We start from the raw sequence: 19,509 nt of genomic DNA on the forward strand, positions 1-19,509 counted from the left end.
TACCATTTGCAACCATTGAAACTTATGATGAAAATGTTAGATGTCATCTTAAAAATATGTGATGAGGTAAAAGTTTTTGAAAGTTAGGGGTTTGAAATAAACACATTTCAAGGTCAATGTCTGAACTGCCATCTCTGCTACTGCTTATAACATTCAGCCTTCTTCACTCCTAACCCCTAGACTAAACAAGTTCCCCAATCCATAGCCATCTTACATTGAGCTAAACTGCACAATATTTTCTGAGCAGAATCATGTAGACTATTGACGGATCATCCACTACAATAAGCCCTGTAAACCAGGTCTTACCTACTGAAGAATTGCTTCCCTTCCTACCAGCTGACTGTCAGGAAGCCAGCAGGCATATAGATTAAGTCAGCATGGCTTATGAAGTAATACCCACTAATATTTCATTTAATCACCACTTATAAAACTTGTTTTGTAAGAATATATATTTTGTGTGCCAATTTGGCATGTAAAGAATAAATATTCTTTTTTTCCCTCCTTTCCCTTCACTGTCCCCTAATCTCAGTGGTAGTGACTATTATGACAAGAGACAAGAAACTACATGCCTCTGAACACTAACAAAATGTTAAGTTCCCATGTTCACATAAAGCACTGGCTATCTAACTCAATCATCTCCCATCCATTCTGAATTAAGGTAAAAAGGGCAGATAAGCTCTCTGGACCAGAAACAAAGTTCACATTTGTGAATCATTTCTTGTTTAAAAGTTTAAGGCAAAGGGAACCTATACATAATTTTATTCTTCACACATAGTCTATTTTTCATACATATTCTATCTTTGGAAATCTAGAACTCATGACATACAGATTTCTGAGGGTGTTAACAGTGAGAGAAAGGTAGTGCTTCAAGTTTATAAAGGAATGTTCTTCTGTGCATCAAAAGATACTATCAAAGAAAGTGAAGAAGCAACCACACAATGGGGGGAAATGTTGACTAATCATATATCGGATAAGTGATTAATATCCAGAGTGTGTGTGTGTGTGTGTGTGTGTGTGTGTGTGTGTGCGCGCGCGCGCGCGCGTATCCTAAAACTCAACAACAAAAAACAAACAACCCAATTAAAAAATGGACAAGGGACTTGAATAAATATTTCTCCAAAGAAGATATACAAATGGTCAAGAAGCACATGAAAAGATGCTTGACCTCACTAATCATTAGGGAAATGCAAATCAAAACCACCTCACACCCAGTAAGTAGGATGGTACTATCAAAAAATAAACAAACAAACAAACAGAAAATAACAAGTGTTGATTGAGGATGTGGAGAAATTGGAACCCTCATGCATTGTTGGTGGAAATGTACAGTTGTTGTGGATAACAGTATGGTGGTTCCTCAAAAAATTAAAAATTACCATATGAGCCAGCAATTCCACTTCTAGGTATATAGCCAAAGGAATTGAAAGCAGGGCCTTGAGGAAATATTTGTACACCATGTTCATAGCAGTGTTATTCACAATAGCTTCAACATGGACACATCCCAAGGGTCTATCCACAGATGAATGAATAAGCAAAATGTGGTGCATACATACAGGGAATATTATGCAGCCTTAAAGAGGATGAAAATGCTGACATATGCTACCACACGGATAAACCTTGAGGACATATGCTAAGTGAAAAAAGCCAGTCAAAAAAAAAACAAATACTGTATGATTCCACTTATATGAGATCCTTAAAATAGTTGAAAGCATAGAGACAGAAAGTAGAATGTGGTTGCCAGGAGCTAAGGGAGAGAGGAATAGGGACTTACTGTTTAATGGGTACAGAGTTTCAGTTTTACAAGATAAAAAGAGTTGTGGAGATAGATGATGGTGATGGTTGCACAACATTTTTAATGTATTTAATACCATTGAATTGTACATTTAAAAATGGATAAGATGGTAAATTTTCTTTGTGTTTTTACCACAATAAAAAAAAATTTAGGGCGGCTGGTTGGCTCAGTTGGTTAGAGAGCAGTGCTCATAACACCAACATTGCGGGTTCGATTCCCACACGGGCCGGTGAGCTGTGCCCTCTACAGCTAGATTGAAAACAATAACTTGACTTGGAGCTGAGCTGTGCCCTCTACAACTAGATTGAAAACAACAACTTGACTTGGAGCTGAGCTGCGCCCTCCACAACTACATCGAAAAAAATAAAAAATAAAATAACTTGACTGATGGGTCCTGGAAAAACACACTGTTCCCTAATATTCCCCATTAAAATAATAATAATAATAATAATAATAATAATAATAATAAAGAATTTAAAGAGAGACAGAACAAAATGAATCCCAATGATAGTCTTACATGCTATGGTAAGTAAATCCCAATAGCAATTATTAGCTTTCTCTTTACCATGTCCATTCCACAAACCAAGTATCTTTAATCATGTCAATGGTTCTTCGAGTTTCATGGACTCCATCTGGATATTATATGGGCTACTTTCAGTGCATTTCTAGTGAACATTATCTAATTTTTAATAGACTATTTTCCTGCTTTTTCAACAATAAATTCTAATACTATGCTATTAGGTTAAAACTAGCCTCACGTGGTTCCATCCTCAACTAAATAAGCATACCTCAATCCCAAAAGCACAATATGCTGACAGTTTTAAAAGGCACACAAACAACTCAGCAAATTCTTTTATGATAAATACCTGAAAATAAATTCCAAACAAAAAGTTAAGCCAGCTACCAATGCACGTCCTGCCAAGCAGACACGAGTCCCTGAGGAATCACTACCTATTCACTGAAAGCCCAAGTCAGTTACTCTGTCATTGCTAGAGCTAACGCATTCTTGGACATCCAATTTGGTCAGCTACCAGGTTGATTACATGCTGGTGGGTCCTCAGTCTGGATCCACAGTCTGTTGCAATGAAGCACTGAAGGGCTCCAGACAGGAGCACACCTTTGTCAGCTCTGCCCATTTTCACCTAGTTCCACCATCCAATATAGTAAGAACATCCCTCAAAAGTGGAACAGACCTTATGACATATGATTGTGGCACTTAAAGTCCTAGTCTGTGATATAAAGATATAGATTCTGAGCCAGTAAGCATTCTGTTAGACTTAAGAAAAATACTATATTTTTGTTCCTGGAGACAACCAGACCCTGAGACACAGATAAAGAAATCCCTTGGAATGCACACTGAGGAGTAGGGAATACATAATAAAGATGTATGGCACAATATCTAACTAAACTGTTCACTTTTAACTTCTCGTAATACCAAAACATTGGACCAAAAATTGGAAACTGACGTCAACCGAGAATCACCTGGCCTGATGCAGCCAGTTTTACTTAGACTCATTTGACATGCAAGACACAATTTTAACAATTTTAAATAATATTGAAGTTTAAATCAAAGTGACTGAAATTTAATATATTTCCACTTCAATTTTGGTTGAATGATACTGTTCTTTCTTAAAAATAATGAAATAATTATCTCATTTTATGTCTTTTTTATTATTTCTTCAGCTCATTTTGGGTTGATGGCAGGGAAAATTGAGTAATATCAGAAAATATCTATTTCATTCAATCGCTCAATTATTCATATATTCACAAATAGTTATTGAACACCTACGAATACGTGCCAAAAGCCCTTTGCTATGTATGAGAGACACAGTGATAAAGAAGACAGACAAGTTCTTTTCTCATAGGGCTTACAGTCTAGTGGGGAAGACAGAGAATAAAAAGGTAAAATGTATATAAAAAAGATACTGTGTGTTTTGGAGAGAATTAATAAAGTGATAAGCTAGAGAGTAAGTGGTGCTGCATGGGAATAACACCCTACAGAGGGTAGTCAGAGAAGGCCTGAGGGTAGTCAGAGAAAGCCTCTCCCTAGTGATGGCAGGTGAACTGATAACAAAGACCAGAATGAGCTCTCCATATGAAAAGCTGGTAGAAGAAACAACATATGTAAATAGGAAAGGGCTGAGTGGCTTCAGGGAAAGAAATGCCTGGGAAAAAAGCAATGAGGGAGCTTGGTATCAGAGATTGTCAGGTTCAAGAGATAGTCAGAAACCAGATCATATGTATCCCCTTCCCTGTAAGCTCTACTAAGAAATTGTGTGAGAAAGCAGGTAAGGTGGTTAAGCAGAAGAATAACATAATCTGATTGCATTTTGAAAGATCACCCTAGCAGATATATGGAGTGTCCTGTAGGGCGTCTGGCGGGGTCTCAGCTCCCGCTCCCCACATAAGAACGCAGGACATGGTGAAGCCAAAAAGGAACAGCCACAGAGCCATAAGTAGGGGAGTCAAACCAATCTATTCTCACCTGCGGCATCCGCCTCTCTGCAATCCACTCTTGCTAGCCCCCATTTCTTTCTGCTAGCGTAGCCACAGCAGTTATATTAGTGGCCAATGGCTTACGGGTTACAGCCGACGGCCAACTAGCCGCAGCTGATGGCCATCTGATCATAGTTAATGGCCATTTACTACCCGAGCCAGCACCTTTCTATGTGAGGCCGAGAGCCTGGAAACTCCTTTTTGGGGCTTTGTCCCCACGTGGAGACTGGATTGGAGAAAGGAAACAGGAAGACTAATTATTGCAGGAGCCCAAATGAGAGATAATAGTGGCTTAAAGGAAAACGACAGCAATAGAAATGGAAAGATATGTTTTAGAAGGACAAGATAACACAACTTGTTGATAAATTCAAAGTGTTTAGTAAGGAAAAAGAATAAAAGATTATGCCTAGGCTTTTAAAGTTCAAAGAACAGGGGATCCAATGGTGCTGTTTTGGGTGTTGCATATCCAAGAATAGATGGCAAGTAGAGAACTGGATATATGACTCTAAAGTTCAGGTCAGGACTAGAAAACATTTGTTGTTGTGGAATGAATTATCGGTATTTCCCCAAAATTTATATGTTGAAATCCTAACCCCCTCAGGGTGATGGTTTTAGGAAGTGGGACCTTTAGGAGGTGATGAAGGCATGAGGGCAGAGCCCTTGTGAATGGGATTAGTGCCCTTATTAAAGAAACCTCAAAGAGATCTTTCACCCTTCCACCATGTGAAGACACAATAAAAAGAACCAGAGAGTGTGCCCTCACCAGACACAGAATTTGCCAGTGCCTTGTTCTTAAACTTCCCAGACTCCAGAACTGTGAGGTTGTTTATAAGCCACCCAACCTATATTTTTTATAGCATCCCAGACAAAGACATTAGTATATAGATATTTAAAACCATTGGAGTGTGCCATATCCCACTCTGAACTTAGAATCTGGTTTACAGTCAGCTGATCTTATAGGTGAAAGAGAGGGATGATCTAAAAACAACAAGCCCAATAATTCATAATACATTTCTGCTCACAAAGGCCTATAAGATTCTATCCGAGCTAGATATTGTCCCTAGTTTAAATAAAAAGAAGAAAGAAAAAACAACCTTCATAGAAGAGGAGTCATTTTAAGTGACAAACTTAATTTGAGGCCATTATATTATGCTTCAAGAATCCCCTAAGCCCTCCGAAACACATAGCAAAAAGTTTCTATGTAAAAACAAATTCTCCAATTAAAATCAGTCAAGAACTAAAATTGAGCTAAACCTTGAGTAACTGTAAAGACAAATAGGTTTCATAGATTCATTCCAGCCAATTCATAATTGCTCATGATAGGTCAAAATTAGTCCAAGGTAATAGCTAAAAAAAAAATCAAGCCATATATTCTTCAATGCCAGAATACAGGTTTGTATTTCTTCACCTTGGTAAAGAACTTGGATGAGTCATTTCTCATAAATGACTGGACTCACAACAAGCATAATTTCAAAGCTAGTAAACTGGTCAGGTCGGTTCACTAGCAGTGACAAAATGGAACAAGCTATAGGACTATCTTCTTTAAAATGTGGCTTTATGAATAACAAATTTTTGATGTCAAAAAACCTATATTATCTGTTGTTTTGTGGAATTCTATCTTGACTGTAATATAATAGCTATTAAAATACTGAAGGAACTCTAATCACCACAAGTTATCTCTAGGAACTCAAGTCAAAACTCATATTAAAACCAGTATGATGGCACATTAAAACACAAAGAAGTGTGTTTCTGCTTACATTCTGGACTAACAAAAAAGCCTCACCTGAGAATTCAAAACACTGTTGTCGTGCGGGGTGTCTGGCAGGGTCTCAGCTCCCGCTCCCCACATAAGAACGCAGGACACGGTGAGGCCAAACAAGAACACCCACGGAGCCATAGATAGGGGAATCAAACCAATATATTCTCGCTGGCGGCTGAGCTGGAGACACAGGAAGCAGGATCTACATAATCTGCCTAACAGCAGTCCACGCTTGCCAGCCACCATCTTCTTGCTAGCCCCCATTTCTTCTGCTAGCATAGCCACAGCCGTTGTATTAGTGGCCAATGGCTTACGGGTTACAGCTGACGGCCAACTAGCCACAGCTGCTGGCATCTGATCACAGTTGATGGCCATTTACTACCCGAGCCAGCACCTTTCTATTGTGAGGCCGAGAACCTGGAAACTGCTTTTTGGGGCTTTGTCCCCACAACTGTCCTGCACGTCACACAGGTTTATATTTTGCAGCATGGTCCAGGAATTCACTAGCCCAGAAATTATCAAGAAAATTGATGCCAAGCTAGAAATTTTATAAAAACACTTGGAAGAAGAAAAATTTTAAACTGCTTTAGTGACACACCAAAACAATGGCTGCAAAGGATTTCAATGGATTGAGGAACTCGAAATATTAAGTTCACAAAATTAGAAACCACATGAGGAAAACAATCCACCATAAATGATCCACACTAACAAACATAGAACTGGAAAACCCAAAGAACTTCAAATACAAGAAAAATTTTCTAAAGATTATACATATATTTAAAATTATTAGACATAAAAAATGAATAAAAACACTAAAAGGATTAACTATATGAAATAAAATCGAATTTCTAGAAATTAAAAATATGGTCATTAAGAGACATTGCTTCTGCTTACGATGTAGAACATTGAAAGATAAAATTATTCCCACTTAACAATGAGAATGATCCAGATAAACTACAAAATCCTAGTTTCCTTAAACCCTCCAAAGAACTGAGGTCAAAAAGAAACCTATTAAACTAAACACCAAAAATTAACCAGCTCCTCTGAAGAGAAAGCAAGGCATCTGAGAAGAGGAACAAGAGGTAGAGTAGAGGGAAGAGGACGAAACCATCCCAGGTGTAGGTGAGCTGAACTTTTAACAGAATTTTAAAGGCTGAACGTGGGTTAGTGTGGCAGTGTTAGTATCCCTGCAATCCCCAGACACAGCGGGAGTTAGAATCCAACTAGAAACTCTTTTCCATGGTCCTTTTCCAGTTGCTTCCAAGAAAGATTGGTGGCAGGATAGGGAAACTGAGTGACAGCCCTTCTGTGACACAGCAGTAGGGTTAGAGAACCAGAGAAGAACCCCACAGGATTCCAGGCCTCATGCTGAATGGCAGACACTGAGCATTATCACCGAGGAATGAGCACAGGACCTGAGCAAGACCCCTGCCTAACAAGGAACAAGCTCATGAGGGCGACCACAGACTGAGGATGAAGAAAGAGACCTAAGGAACCCTGCAGACATGCCAGGACTTTCACTTAGGGTGAGGTTCTGACTGTCTACAACTGAGAGAAAGGCAGGAAAGTGGACAAAGACCCCTCTCTAAGGAGCAAGCATATAGCGCCTCTTCAGGTCAAGGGCAGGACAAGAAAATTAAAAGAAAATTTGTGGTAATCCAGGCCTTATAATGAATAACAAGCAGTATCTGTTTACTATTTCAGTAGACGGAACCTAGAAGACTAAAAATTTTAAATATTTAAAGTGCTAAAAGGAAAAACCATTCAACCCAAATTCTTAATCCAGCAAATATATCCTTCAAAAATATGGATGAAATAAGGACATTTTCAGACTCACAAAAACTGAAATATTTCATCTCCATCAGACCTGAACTATAAGAAGTGGTCAAAGTTTTGGCACACAGAAAATGATATCTCACCAATAGTGTATGCTGGTGCAGCCATTATGGAAGGCAATGTGGAGGTTCCTCAAAAAATTATGAATAGAATTACCATATGACCCAGCAATCCATCGCCTGGGTATCTACCCAAAAATTCTGAAAACATTTATCCATAAAGACACGTGTACTCCAATGTTCATTGCAGCTTTGTTTACGGTGGCCAAGACATGGAAACAACCAAAATGTCCTTTGATAGATGAATGGATAAAGAAGTTGTGGTATATATACACAATGGAATACTATTCGACGGTAAGAAAAGATGATATAGGAACATTTGTGACAACATGGATGGATCTTGAGAGTATAATGCTAAGCGAAATAAGTCAGACAGAAAAAGCAGAGAACCCTATGATTTCACTGATATGTGGTATATAAACCAAAAACAAGACAAACAAATGAGAAACAAAAACTCATAGACACAGACAATAGTTTAGTGGTTACCAGAGTGTAAGGGGCGTGGGGAGAGGGAGATGAGGGTAAGGGAGATCAAATATATGGTGATGAAAGGAGAATTGACTCTGGGTGGTGAACACATAATGGGATTTATAGATGATGTAATACAGAATTGTACACCTGAAATCTATGTAATTTCACTAATAATTGTCACCCAATAAATTTTTTTAAAAAAATTCAAACTTTCCCCTAGGATTTAGAGGAAAATTCTTAGAATTTAAGAATAATGAACAAAAAAGTGGACTGTGGAATAAAACCATGTTTTCTGAAGAAAAAAAAAAAGAAAATGATATCTGGTTCTACAAAAGGAATAAAGAAAATCAGAAAGAATAAATATGTTAGTAAAGGACTGTTGTTTAAACTTATTTATGTACACATATACAAACCATACAAGTCTGTTTTAAAAATGGTTGACTGCTTACAGTTGTTTTTAATAATAATAGTAATAATAATAATAATAAATAATAAAATAAAATAATAATAAAATAACAATGTAATGTGGGTTTATAGCATCTATAGGTAAAATATGTGGAGCACAAAAAGCAGGAAGGTGGTCGTTGGAAGTATCTTGATGTTAAGATCCCTACATTATTCATGAAATAAAAGAATATTCTGAAAGTAGTCTGTGATAAATTAAAGATATATACTGTAATCTCTTGATAATCCCGAACAGAAATAACAGAGACATAACTAGAATGTCAATAGAGGAGATGAAAACATTTTTTAAAAACTTGATCCTCAATAAAGTGGTCTTTATACAAACATAATATTGTTTCTAGACAGTGAAATGAGCATCATTTTGTCGCCAAAACTATAATTTCCCTATGCTCTCACTAGACATGAATAGGTCAGTATTTATTAAAAGATGAACAATTAGATAATGTGTTCTAACCTATGGCAAATAATTTACCATGAAAGTTTAGTTTACTTATTTGTTTCACACATCCCAAAAAGTCCAACACATTCACATTAATTTACTGTCTACAACCTAGGGTAATTTATATGTAATATATGAGCAGATGTGTTCAGTTATCTTCATTCTTCAAACATTTATAAAGGCAAAAGCAAATAGATAAGTATCTGGGCAATGATTAATATGCACTTCGTTTTTCTACTTCTGTATTTCTGTAGAACAATTCCAGATGTTTAGTTTTTCTGGTGCACATTGCATCTCCACTAACGTGTCCATTAAGAATGCTTTTGGCTATAGGTAAAAGAAAATCTGACTACTGGTGGCAGAAAGAACTTGAGGTGTGTATTCTTCTTACATTGTGGAAACGTGTCCAATGGTGTTGGATCCACAGTGGCTCAACAATGTCATGACTAATGACTCAAATAATACTCTTGGCTTTTCCCTCATCTTCACAAATGGCCTGTCAAGTTCAAGACTTGACACTTTTACATTAAAAATCACTTTTACATTAAAAGGTAGTTTCAGCTACATCTTTTTTATCATGACTTCCTAAAAGCCCTCATACATTTTCTTACATCTCACTTGCTAGACCTGTGTCACAAAGCCATTCCCAGATGCAAAGAAAGCTAGAACACTTTATATTTTTCAAATCCCTCTACTGGACATTGCAAGAGAAAAGTTGAAAAATGTCTGTTAGAATAGCCATTGAACAGGGTCTACAACAGTCTGCTTTTTCAATGACTCAATATTCCATACATATATTTTATGTGTAACACATTCATCCCCTCCCAAAGGGAGATAATCCCAAAGTCTCATCTAGTTATAAAATCTAGCTCTGAATCCAGAATCTCTGAGGTAAAGCAAATCTTTCCACCATGGATGAGTGTGAACCATTGTGAACCTATACACTTAAAGACAAATCATCTGCTCCCAACATACCCAATACACAATGATGGAGAAAGAAGAGGGTAATGGCAACAACAACTCTCATTCTGAAATAGGAAGAATTAGAAATATACAGAGGTCAACCATCATAGCACACAGTGATCCCTACATGAACGATGGTTAATTTCTTTGGTTATCCTTTCTGACAGCCTCAGATCCAGCTGTTTAGGAAATGACTGTTGTCATCCATGTTCCCTGATTCTGCCCTTTAGGGGGATGTCCTTGTCCATTATCCTCCTTGACCACATATGAGACTGACATTGTAAGTGTATCCTTCTTGCATTCTGTACAGCTTTCATCTCCACGGCTAGTATACATACTAGTATGAGTGCAGGGTATTTACTGCCTTAGGGGTTGAATAGTCATAGATAGAATGTTTGCTGTGGAGGATTGGGGTTTCATTAGCCACTAGCCACATATATCTATTTAAATTAAATTTAACTTAAATTAAAAATTCAATTTCTCAGTCACACAAGCCACATTTCAAGTGTTCAATGTGACTTCAAGGCTCATGTGACTTGAGCCTACTGTGTTGGATAGTGAAGATACAAAACACTTTCATCATTGTGGAACATTCTATTGAACAGTACTACCTAAAGAGTGTCATAAAAAGACCTGTTGAATTGTATTTGCAATGTTCCAAATCCATATGAAATTAGTATACTTTTATCTGTTAATCAATCCTTTGTTTAAAATATACACTTATATTATGAAATCTTGTTGGTAAATGAAAATCATAGCTGAATTATCATTAAGTGTCTAACATCTGGGATAGGTGTCAGAATTCATGATAAAAATTATAGATAGTAATCAAACCTTTATGTATATACTGTGTTAACTCTGGACATAAAAGTAGCTCTAGAGATTCTAAAGGCTTTGAATTGCCTGAAGCGCACTACTTGGGAGTCCGCTAATAAGGTTGGCTTGTAAAAGGCTGGTAGGTTCTCTAGAGAATCTGCCCTGTTTTGAGGATGATGCACAATCTGGGACATGTCTATAGTCATTGACCTCTATATCTTCAAAATGGCCTTACAAGTTTTGTAGAACTCCTATAGGCTAAAAATAACCAAATAAAAATAAAACCACCAACCCTGGAGGTAGTTGCAGTATCTTTTCTTTCGCTCAGAGTTCATTCTAAATTCATATCAATATTTACCACCACCTACATTATCCCCACATAGTAACTGAAGACTGACGAGAATAAAAAGGCTCCCGTTGACCAAAAACAAGAATGCACTGTTTAGAAGACCTCAGCTAAATGATGTTTTCTTGGGGTTTTATACAAATTTGAATTTAGGAAAGTTGAAAAGACCTCAAGCTTTAGTTTGACTCATCAAAAAGAATCAGAATAGATTTTATCTATATTTGCAGGAAGTCATCAGTCTCCAGAGCAGAACCAAATTCAAATCAAACCTCTGAGGGCAGACATTAATAGAATATTAAAACCAAGGCTATAGTCGAATCCTTTATACCTAAGTATTTTTAAATTACAATTATATCTAATGTTTATATGAAGATATAAGAGACATTTTACCAATTTCTAAAACATATTGCTAAGAAAAATAAAAATATATTGAATACTTATAATCAACTGCAAATATATAGTACTTCAGAAAATTCATTTCAGTGTTATTGTGACTTACTCTTACAAAGATTGAATCTTTATACTAACTCAGAAGCTTCTTTTAAAAACTATGATGGTATATTGATGAGTTAAGGGAAACATAAGATTAAAGAAATTCTTATCATAATGGGAAATGCTATAAGCTCTCCTTAAAAAAATACTAAGTTCTAAAGAGGCAAGACTTTTTAAGAATCCAATAATCAGTGTTTCATCTATAATATAATAAAGTATTTTTCAGTAAAATCAGATAGCATGCTTAAGATATATCTTAATGTATAGCAATTATCATGCACTACAACTGTAACAAAACATTTATAAGTATATAAATTAAATACAGCTACAAAATTAAAAGTAGCAATAACAAGAAAAAAAAATAATATTAGACAGAAAAAAGACTCTAACCACTTTGTCCTCCTGGTGTGAATATCCACGAAAGCAAGTTAGAAAGGACAGAAAAAGACAAAACAAAAAAGAAATAATTAATTCCATTCTTAAAACAAATAAGAGTTTTTAAAAGTTTGTTAGTGAAATAAAAATTCTGAAAAAGTATAATTACATTTTGATTGAAATCTAAACATTTTAAAAGAAAATTTTATTCCATACATTTCAAGCTAGAGCATGCTAGAATATCTTAAGATATGTAAATCGGAATAGTTTCTATAAAATTAATTAACTACCCAAACATCAAAAAAAGAATGCTCTTTCCACAAATAAAATCCCAATTAAATACTCAATTAACTCAAAGAGAGAAACTGAGAAATGTTAAGAAAAAAGGTTTTATATACAAAGATAGTAAAACACAGCATAACTGTTTATCTTTAATTTCATCATAAACTATCAAAAGTAGACAAAAGTTAATTTTATATGCTATGCATACTGCTTCTGAAAGTCATCTCTGTTCCATTAACTTAGAAGTCTTCTGAACTTTATAACTAAAAAGAAAACATTTAATTAAAACAAGTCATTAAAGATAAAATAGTACTGATTACAAGTGGTAATTTTGGGTCATAGTTTCCCAATATTGTAAATGTGGAAAATAAAGGGATAAGATATATGATTTGTTCAAGAAAACATATTTAGATGTAATAAAATTAAACTCGATTGTTGCATTTTTCTACAGTTAATTATAAAATAATAATTCAGTAAAAATGATAATGTAATAATGGCCTGATGTATTACAAAAACTAAAAATTAAAATCATGTGTTTTGAGGTAGCACTTTTTCTTAAATATGGGTGGTAGAATAATACTCACGACTAAGAGAAAAAATTTTGTAATCAGAAAGACTTATGTTAAAATCCCACTAATTGTGTGTCTTATACAATTTCTTTAAGCTCTCTAACCTTTACTGCCTTATATGCAAAATAGAGAATTAATGTTATACGGTTTTTTTGAGAATTAAAATAGTATGAAAGCTCTCAACACAGTGTCAGGCATGTAGTTCTACATCTGATACTCTAGCCTATTAAAACATAGGATATTGCATTGAAGACATAGGATTGCATCCTTTACATTACTGTGTTCTTAATTGTTTTGTTACAAATGTTAAAGCTAATGATCATATAAAAGCTATTGTACACAGTCAATGACATCTATTGCCAATCATTTAGTCCAACAAAAATCATTTACAGAGCACTTATCATATATGTATCAGGCACTATACTAGATGTCTCATATATAAAAAATTAGAAGTTAGTTTCTGCCCTCAAGGAACTAAATATAATGAGAGAAAAATAAATCATTGTGGAACAGAGATGTTCTGAATGCAAAGGAAAAGCAAAGCACTATGGAAACACAAATAGAGAAAATAACAGGACTTAGAGATAGAATTAAGAGAAGGTTTCTGAGATGTAAGCAGTGCTTTAAAGAATATGAAGAGAATGTCAGCAAGACCACTAAAGGAGAACATTTTATGCAAAGAATATGGCATTTGAAAAAGGAACAAAAGCACAAAGAAGACTGGCGTATTGGGAATACAAACAGTTTATAATAGCTAGATTATATAAATGATATGTTTGAACTAAACTCTTCATGGTTAACTACCCTGTTTCCCCCAAAATAAGACCCAGCTGGACAATCAGTTCTAATGCATCTTTTGGAGCAAAAATTAATATAAGACTCGGTCTTATTTTACTATAATATAAGACCTGGTCTGGTCTGGTCTGGTCTGGTCTGGTCTGGTCTGGTCTGTGATGTGATGTGATGTGATGTGATGTGATGCCACGTCTTATATTAATTTTTGTTCCAAAAGATGCATGAGATTGTCTGGCTAGGTCTTATTTTCGGGGAAACATGGTGCATTAATACCTGGCAAAATCTCAGAATCATAACACTTTCACAAGATAACTCACATTACAGAACTTCTTAAAATTAAGAAAAAATTGAAGTCATAACTAATAAATTTACTAATAGTTAATCTCTCTTAACAAATAAAACAAGTTCAAATTTAGCTATAACATACACATAGAAAATTTAGCTATAATATATATGTGAAATATTACTGCCATCATATCTTTATTATCTTTCAATAGGAAGAAAAAATAAACATAAGACCTACCATATGATTTATAAATAAGGCACGATATTATCAGTTACTTATTAAATGTTCAGTATGCTTCAATGTGCACACTGATTGGAAGGAGACAAATCTGGAGCATGTAGAACAACTAGGAACTGCTGCAATATTTTGGGTAAGAAACAAATGTGAGAGTAGTATGAACTCGTATAGTAATAGCAAGAGGAATGGAAAGAAGTAGACTGATTTAGGAGATACTGAGAAGTAAAGCCCCTTACAGCTTGACTGAGGAAGAGAAAGAGGAGAGAAGTACTTCCAGAATCTCTTATAACTTGGGCAACTGGGAGGATAAGAGGACAATTCCTTGGGGGGCAAACAACCAAGAGGAGCAGATTTAGGGAAAATAATGGATTCAGGTAGATATAAGGAAATTTCAGGTGCCTATTAACGCATCCAAGCAGATATTTTCGGTAGGCAGCTATATAGCTGGATCTGGAGCTCAAAAATAATCCGGCTAGTGAAACCGGGTCTGTAAACCATCAGCATACACGCGTATGTAGTACATTAGGGTGAATAAAATCTCCCGAGAAAATTGTTAAAAGAAAAAGGAAGAATGAGGATGATGACCCTAATCAAGATGGTTCCTCTCTTTGAACTGGCAAGCCTTTAAAAGAAAAGAAATTCAAAACAAAACAAAATCTAATCAGATTTTAGCAATATGATTAAGTAAGAAGTTTCATTGTATTTGTACAAATGATATTAATCTCATTAATTATCAAATTGGAATTGTGTTCCTTGAAAATCAAAGATAATGTATAAATATAAAATATTAACAAGGACTTTAGCACAGGGACAATTAAAATCACATGTAAATATACATAATAACCCACTGTAGAGGAGTATTTTTATTTTAAACAAATGGACAATTTGGATTTTAAATTCACTTTCTTTAAAAGTTAATTTCAATCTAAATCATGGATATTTCCTTCAGCTTTACATTTAGTCTGTGTAAAAAAAAAAAAACAGACTAAATGGTTCAATCCAAAGATTAAAGATTACAATTGGTTTGATTATTTTACATACATATTCATTATGGCAGACTCAGTCTATGTATGCAATATGAAATACACTGATACAATTCTGTAATACATCATCTATATATCACATTGTGTGTTCACCACCCAGTCAGTTCTCCCTCCATAACCAACCTATGTATCCACTGTCCCCCCAATAAACTTTAATTTTAAAAAAGAAAGAGAGAGAAATAAATACATACATACATACATACATACATACATACATACATACATACATACAGGTAACCCCCGTATAACATGGCACTTTCTATAACACAGTTTCACTCTAACACAGTTTGAGAATTCGGGGAAACCCTCGCACAACACGGCATTCTAGAACACGGTTTCACTCTAACAGTTTGAGAATTAGAGAAATCCCCGAACAACATGGAGAGTAATAAAAGCTTTTAAGAGCAAAAAATATCTCATTCAAAATAAGGGAAATCCCCGAACAACACAAAACGTAACAAGAGCTTTCAAGAGCAAAAGATATCTCATTTGAAAATTTTCATTCGGGCATGGATGTTGTATCAGATTTGACTGCAGAATTTTAAAATTTATTAGAATTTTAAATCCATTTTGTTCATGAAGTATTAAGTTCAGAAAGATGAAGATAGCTTGTCAAAAAAAATGCACTCGGTTAATGGAGCTTAATAATGATGACGAAGAAAACATTATTTATTACATATTAATATGTTATACTTTTGGCGAAAATTGCTTTAATAAAGACATTTCTCTTAATTAGAAAAGTATAGTAGTATTTTTTTAAAACATTTTTGGAACCTAACCCCCTTTTTTGTACTAGTTCTTTGTTTCATATAACATGGCATTTTAGGAACCTAACAACCATGTTATATGGGGGTTACCTGTACACTGATAAAGATGAACTGGGACTTTAAGGAAATTAATCAGTCTGGGAGATCTGTGGGCACAGCTGAGCTCCTTGAACTCTACGGTCCTAATTTCTTTTCATAAAGCTCTATGATTCTAACTTCCTGTCTTCCTGCCATATATATGTGTGTGTATATATATATATATATATATATATATATATATCCACCATCTTGGCATAGGGCAGAATGTACACGTGGCTCATTGGGTCTGCCTGTTCTCATGCTGCTGCAGTACTCTTTCCTTTTCTCGAATAAATCATTTTGGTAACAGACTAACTATTGTTTGGTTATTGTTTGGTTGACAATATTAACCCAATACACAAATATGATTATCTAAATGAACAACGAAACAAATGTGAAAGCCGCTCACATAATACCTCACATATATAGTACATAAAAAACTAAAAGCATAAAAATTATTGCAAAACACTTCTATAGCACTCACTGTGCGTCAAATACATGTCTAAGTGCTTCACAAATATTAATTCATTATACCTTCACAATAGCCTTGTAAGATAGGTAGTATTATTTCTATTTACAGATAAAGAAACTGAAGCAGAGAGATTAAGCATCTTGTACAAGTCGCATAGCTAGTAAGTGATGAAGATGGGATTCAAACTTAGTCTCACTTCAGAACTAGTGCTGATGCGTCTTCAGCACAAATTTAAGTGGTGAAATTGTATTACTTTATGCTCAGTTTGAAACCTTATTTTACCTCCTCCCACAATGTTAATGTTCATTAGTAGGTATAAAATGTCCTACAATTCTGCAAGTTAGGCTGTTTCTCGTAGTCACTGCATTATCCTGCAGAATTAGGGAGGTTGACGTTAGTGAGGGGAAACAATTCTCTCTTTTCCTTTTAACTCCTACAACTGTTCTCCAAGAATATTCTCACACTTTCTAGATTATTCGGTTTAATAGCTTGAAATTGAGGATCCACCTGATAAAACCACTTACTTAATGATGGTCCTGTAAATTATATAATTCTGATAAGTTTCCCTGCTTTACTTATTTCTCAAATTCCTATACACAGTGGTGCCCTCAACTTTCCCATGTTATATAAATGTGAGAAGGAATAAAAACCAAAGCTTATCACACAACATATTAGACACAGTAACATAAGAGAATTAATGAAGCTTCCCAATTACCTTTTAAAAATTATTTAAGCAGAATATTTGGCTACATGAATACACTTTTCAAACACTTCAAGAAGTGCATGAATAATCTAGCATTAATTTAAAAATTATAAAATGTTAAATCCAGGAGAAATCTTACAAATCAGATTGGTGCTTTCATTTTACACATTTTAATACAGAAACACTAAGACATGAAATGACACGTCAAACAAAAGTCACATAACAGCAGAGCAGGAACAAAACCTGGTTCTCCTAATTTTCTCAGCGTATGCCTCGCTTTTTCTGGAGAATGTCAAAATTTTCCCAATAAATGGTATGTAGTAATTCTATGAAGTCTAAAAGAAAATTCATATATTGGGTGTATGAGGAATAATTTCATACTGTACTAGCATACTAGCTACAGACTTCCACGTAATCACAGTGACTTGAAATTAAAGAAAGAACTGGCTAGAGGACTGTAATAATACTCTAATCATTATTTTATCTCTGACAGTACAATTTAAATACTGGTTATTAAAACCATTCATATAAATGATACTTAATGACTCATTTACACTAGAGCATGTCTTTTAGGGACTTCCATTACCCATATGTTAGGCTGCTTAAAATTGTCCTACTCACCTCTGTTCTTTTCATTAAACCAAATTTTATTTGTGTGTGTTTTTTAAAATATTTTCTATTGTATGTCTTAAAGTTTACTAATCTTTTCTTCTGCAATGTCATATCTGTTGTTAATATCATTAGATGTCGTCTTTCATTTTAGACATTGTAGTTTTCAATTACAGACCTTCAGTTTTGGACATTTTTATATCTTTTCACTGGAACATATATATACCAATATATTTAAAGGACTTTCTTAAGGACCACTTTATTTTATAATCATAAAGTTATAATTCATTCTGCTTCAAATCTGATACTTTGACAGAAAAATATTATATATTTACATTTATAAATTAAACAATTCAATTCTGAAACATTTATTTTTTCCAATATTAGATTAACTGTTAAGGGGATGGAAAACTATTTTTTGGACCAAAAAGTAACAAAAAAATTAATGTTGCTGCATTTTGAAGCTTAAAATAATACTATCTGTAAATTTTCTTTAATGTCTTTCCTAGCTAGAGTCACCATCCTAGGATTACAAAATAATTTCTCCCAATAGTCATTATTTTTAAACTTGACTAAATATATAGCTTTTATTTGTTAAAGAGGTATCAACCTAAAAGGAAATAAATGGAAGCAATATTTCATAAAATCTTATTGTATTGAAATTTCCATATGTCCTGCACTTCATTTATTTTCTCTGTATCCTACATGTATTCAAAGAGTTAATTAATTGTTAGGGATGGCTACACATGAAAAAGCCTCAAAATTAAAACAAAAGGTTATTTAATCTTGATTCTTAAAAAAATAACTAAATTAATATTTTAATCAGCTTTTAATTAAATTTTAAGCTATAAAATGTTAGTGTTGTCATTATTTTTCTTCCTAAGAATAGTCTGGCCAAATTTCACTGAGCTTAATCCTTTGGGGTTATAATAAATCAAAGAAATGTATTCAGCGTCTATCAAAAGCAAAACCCTTCTTCTATTACAGAAGGCAGCTGGACATATGTATCATGATCATGTATCATGATACATCATGATCATGTATCAAAGAAATTGAACTGAATATACTTTTAATTTAGAATATAAACAACTTTTATATATATAGTATATATCATTCAAAAGAACACTTTTTTTGAATATAAAACATTCAAAAGAAATGAAATATGATGCTCTTATGAGAGTTTTCTCTTCTGAATGAAAATGTAGAAAAAATAATAAAAGAAATCCAGAGATATCTTTCTTGAGTTAAACTCTAAATTATTTTTTACATTTTATTCCCTTGACACATTCCTCTAAAAATAAATATAAGAAAGCTGGGGAGTACTTCTTCCATAAACTATGTCTATCAGGTTAATGTACAACA

The 19,509-nt window shown here is 34.3% G+C and overlaps 1 protein-coding gene across 39 annotated transcripts in view; it reads right to left on the reverse strand.

Moving 5' to 3' along the window:
• The window catches only part of RIMS2 (regulating synaptic membrane exocytosis 2), a 593,954-nt gene that overhangs the window by 430,579 nt on the left and 143,866 nt on the right, over positions 1-19,509 (reverse strand). For 24 of the 39 annotated variants that reach the window (XM_081070155.1, XM_081070148.1, XM_081070150.1 and 21 more), the window contains one exon: positions 12,322-12,333. The exons of the other annotated variants lie outside the window; for them this stretch is intronic. In XM_081070155.1, the coding sequence (XP_080926281.1) occupies positions 12,322-12,333 (12 nt within the window). The remainder of the gene's footprint in view (positions 1-12,321; positions 12,334-19,509) is intronic. 39 annotated transcript variants of the gene reach the window in all.

The sequence above is a fragment of the Rhinolophus hipposideros genome (assembly GCF_964194185.1).
Source record: "Rhinolophus hipposideros genome assembly, chromosome: 13".
In the NCBI taxonomy this organism is placed as follows: Eukaryota; Metazoa; Chordata; class Mammalia; order Chiroptera; family Rhinolophidae; genus Rhinolophus; species Rhinolophus hipposideros.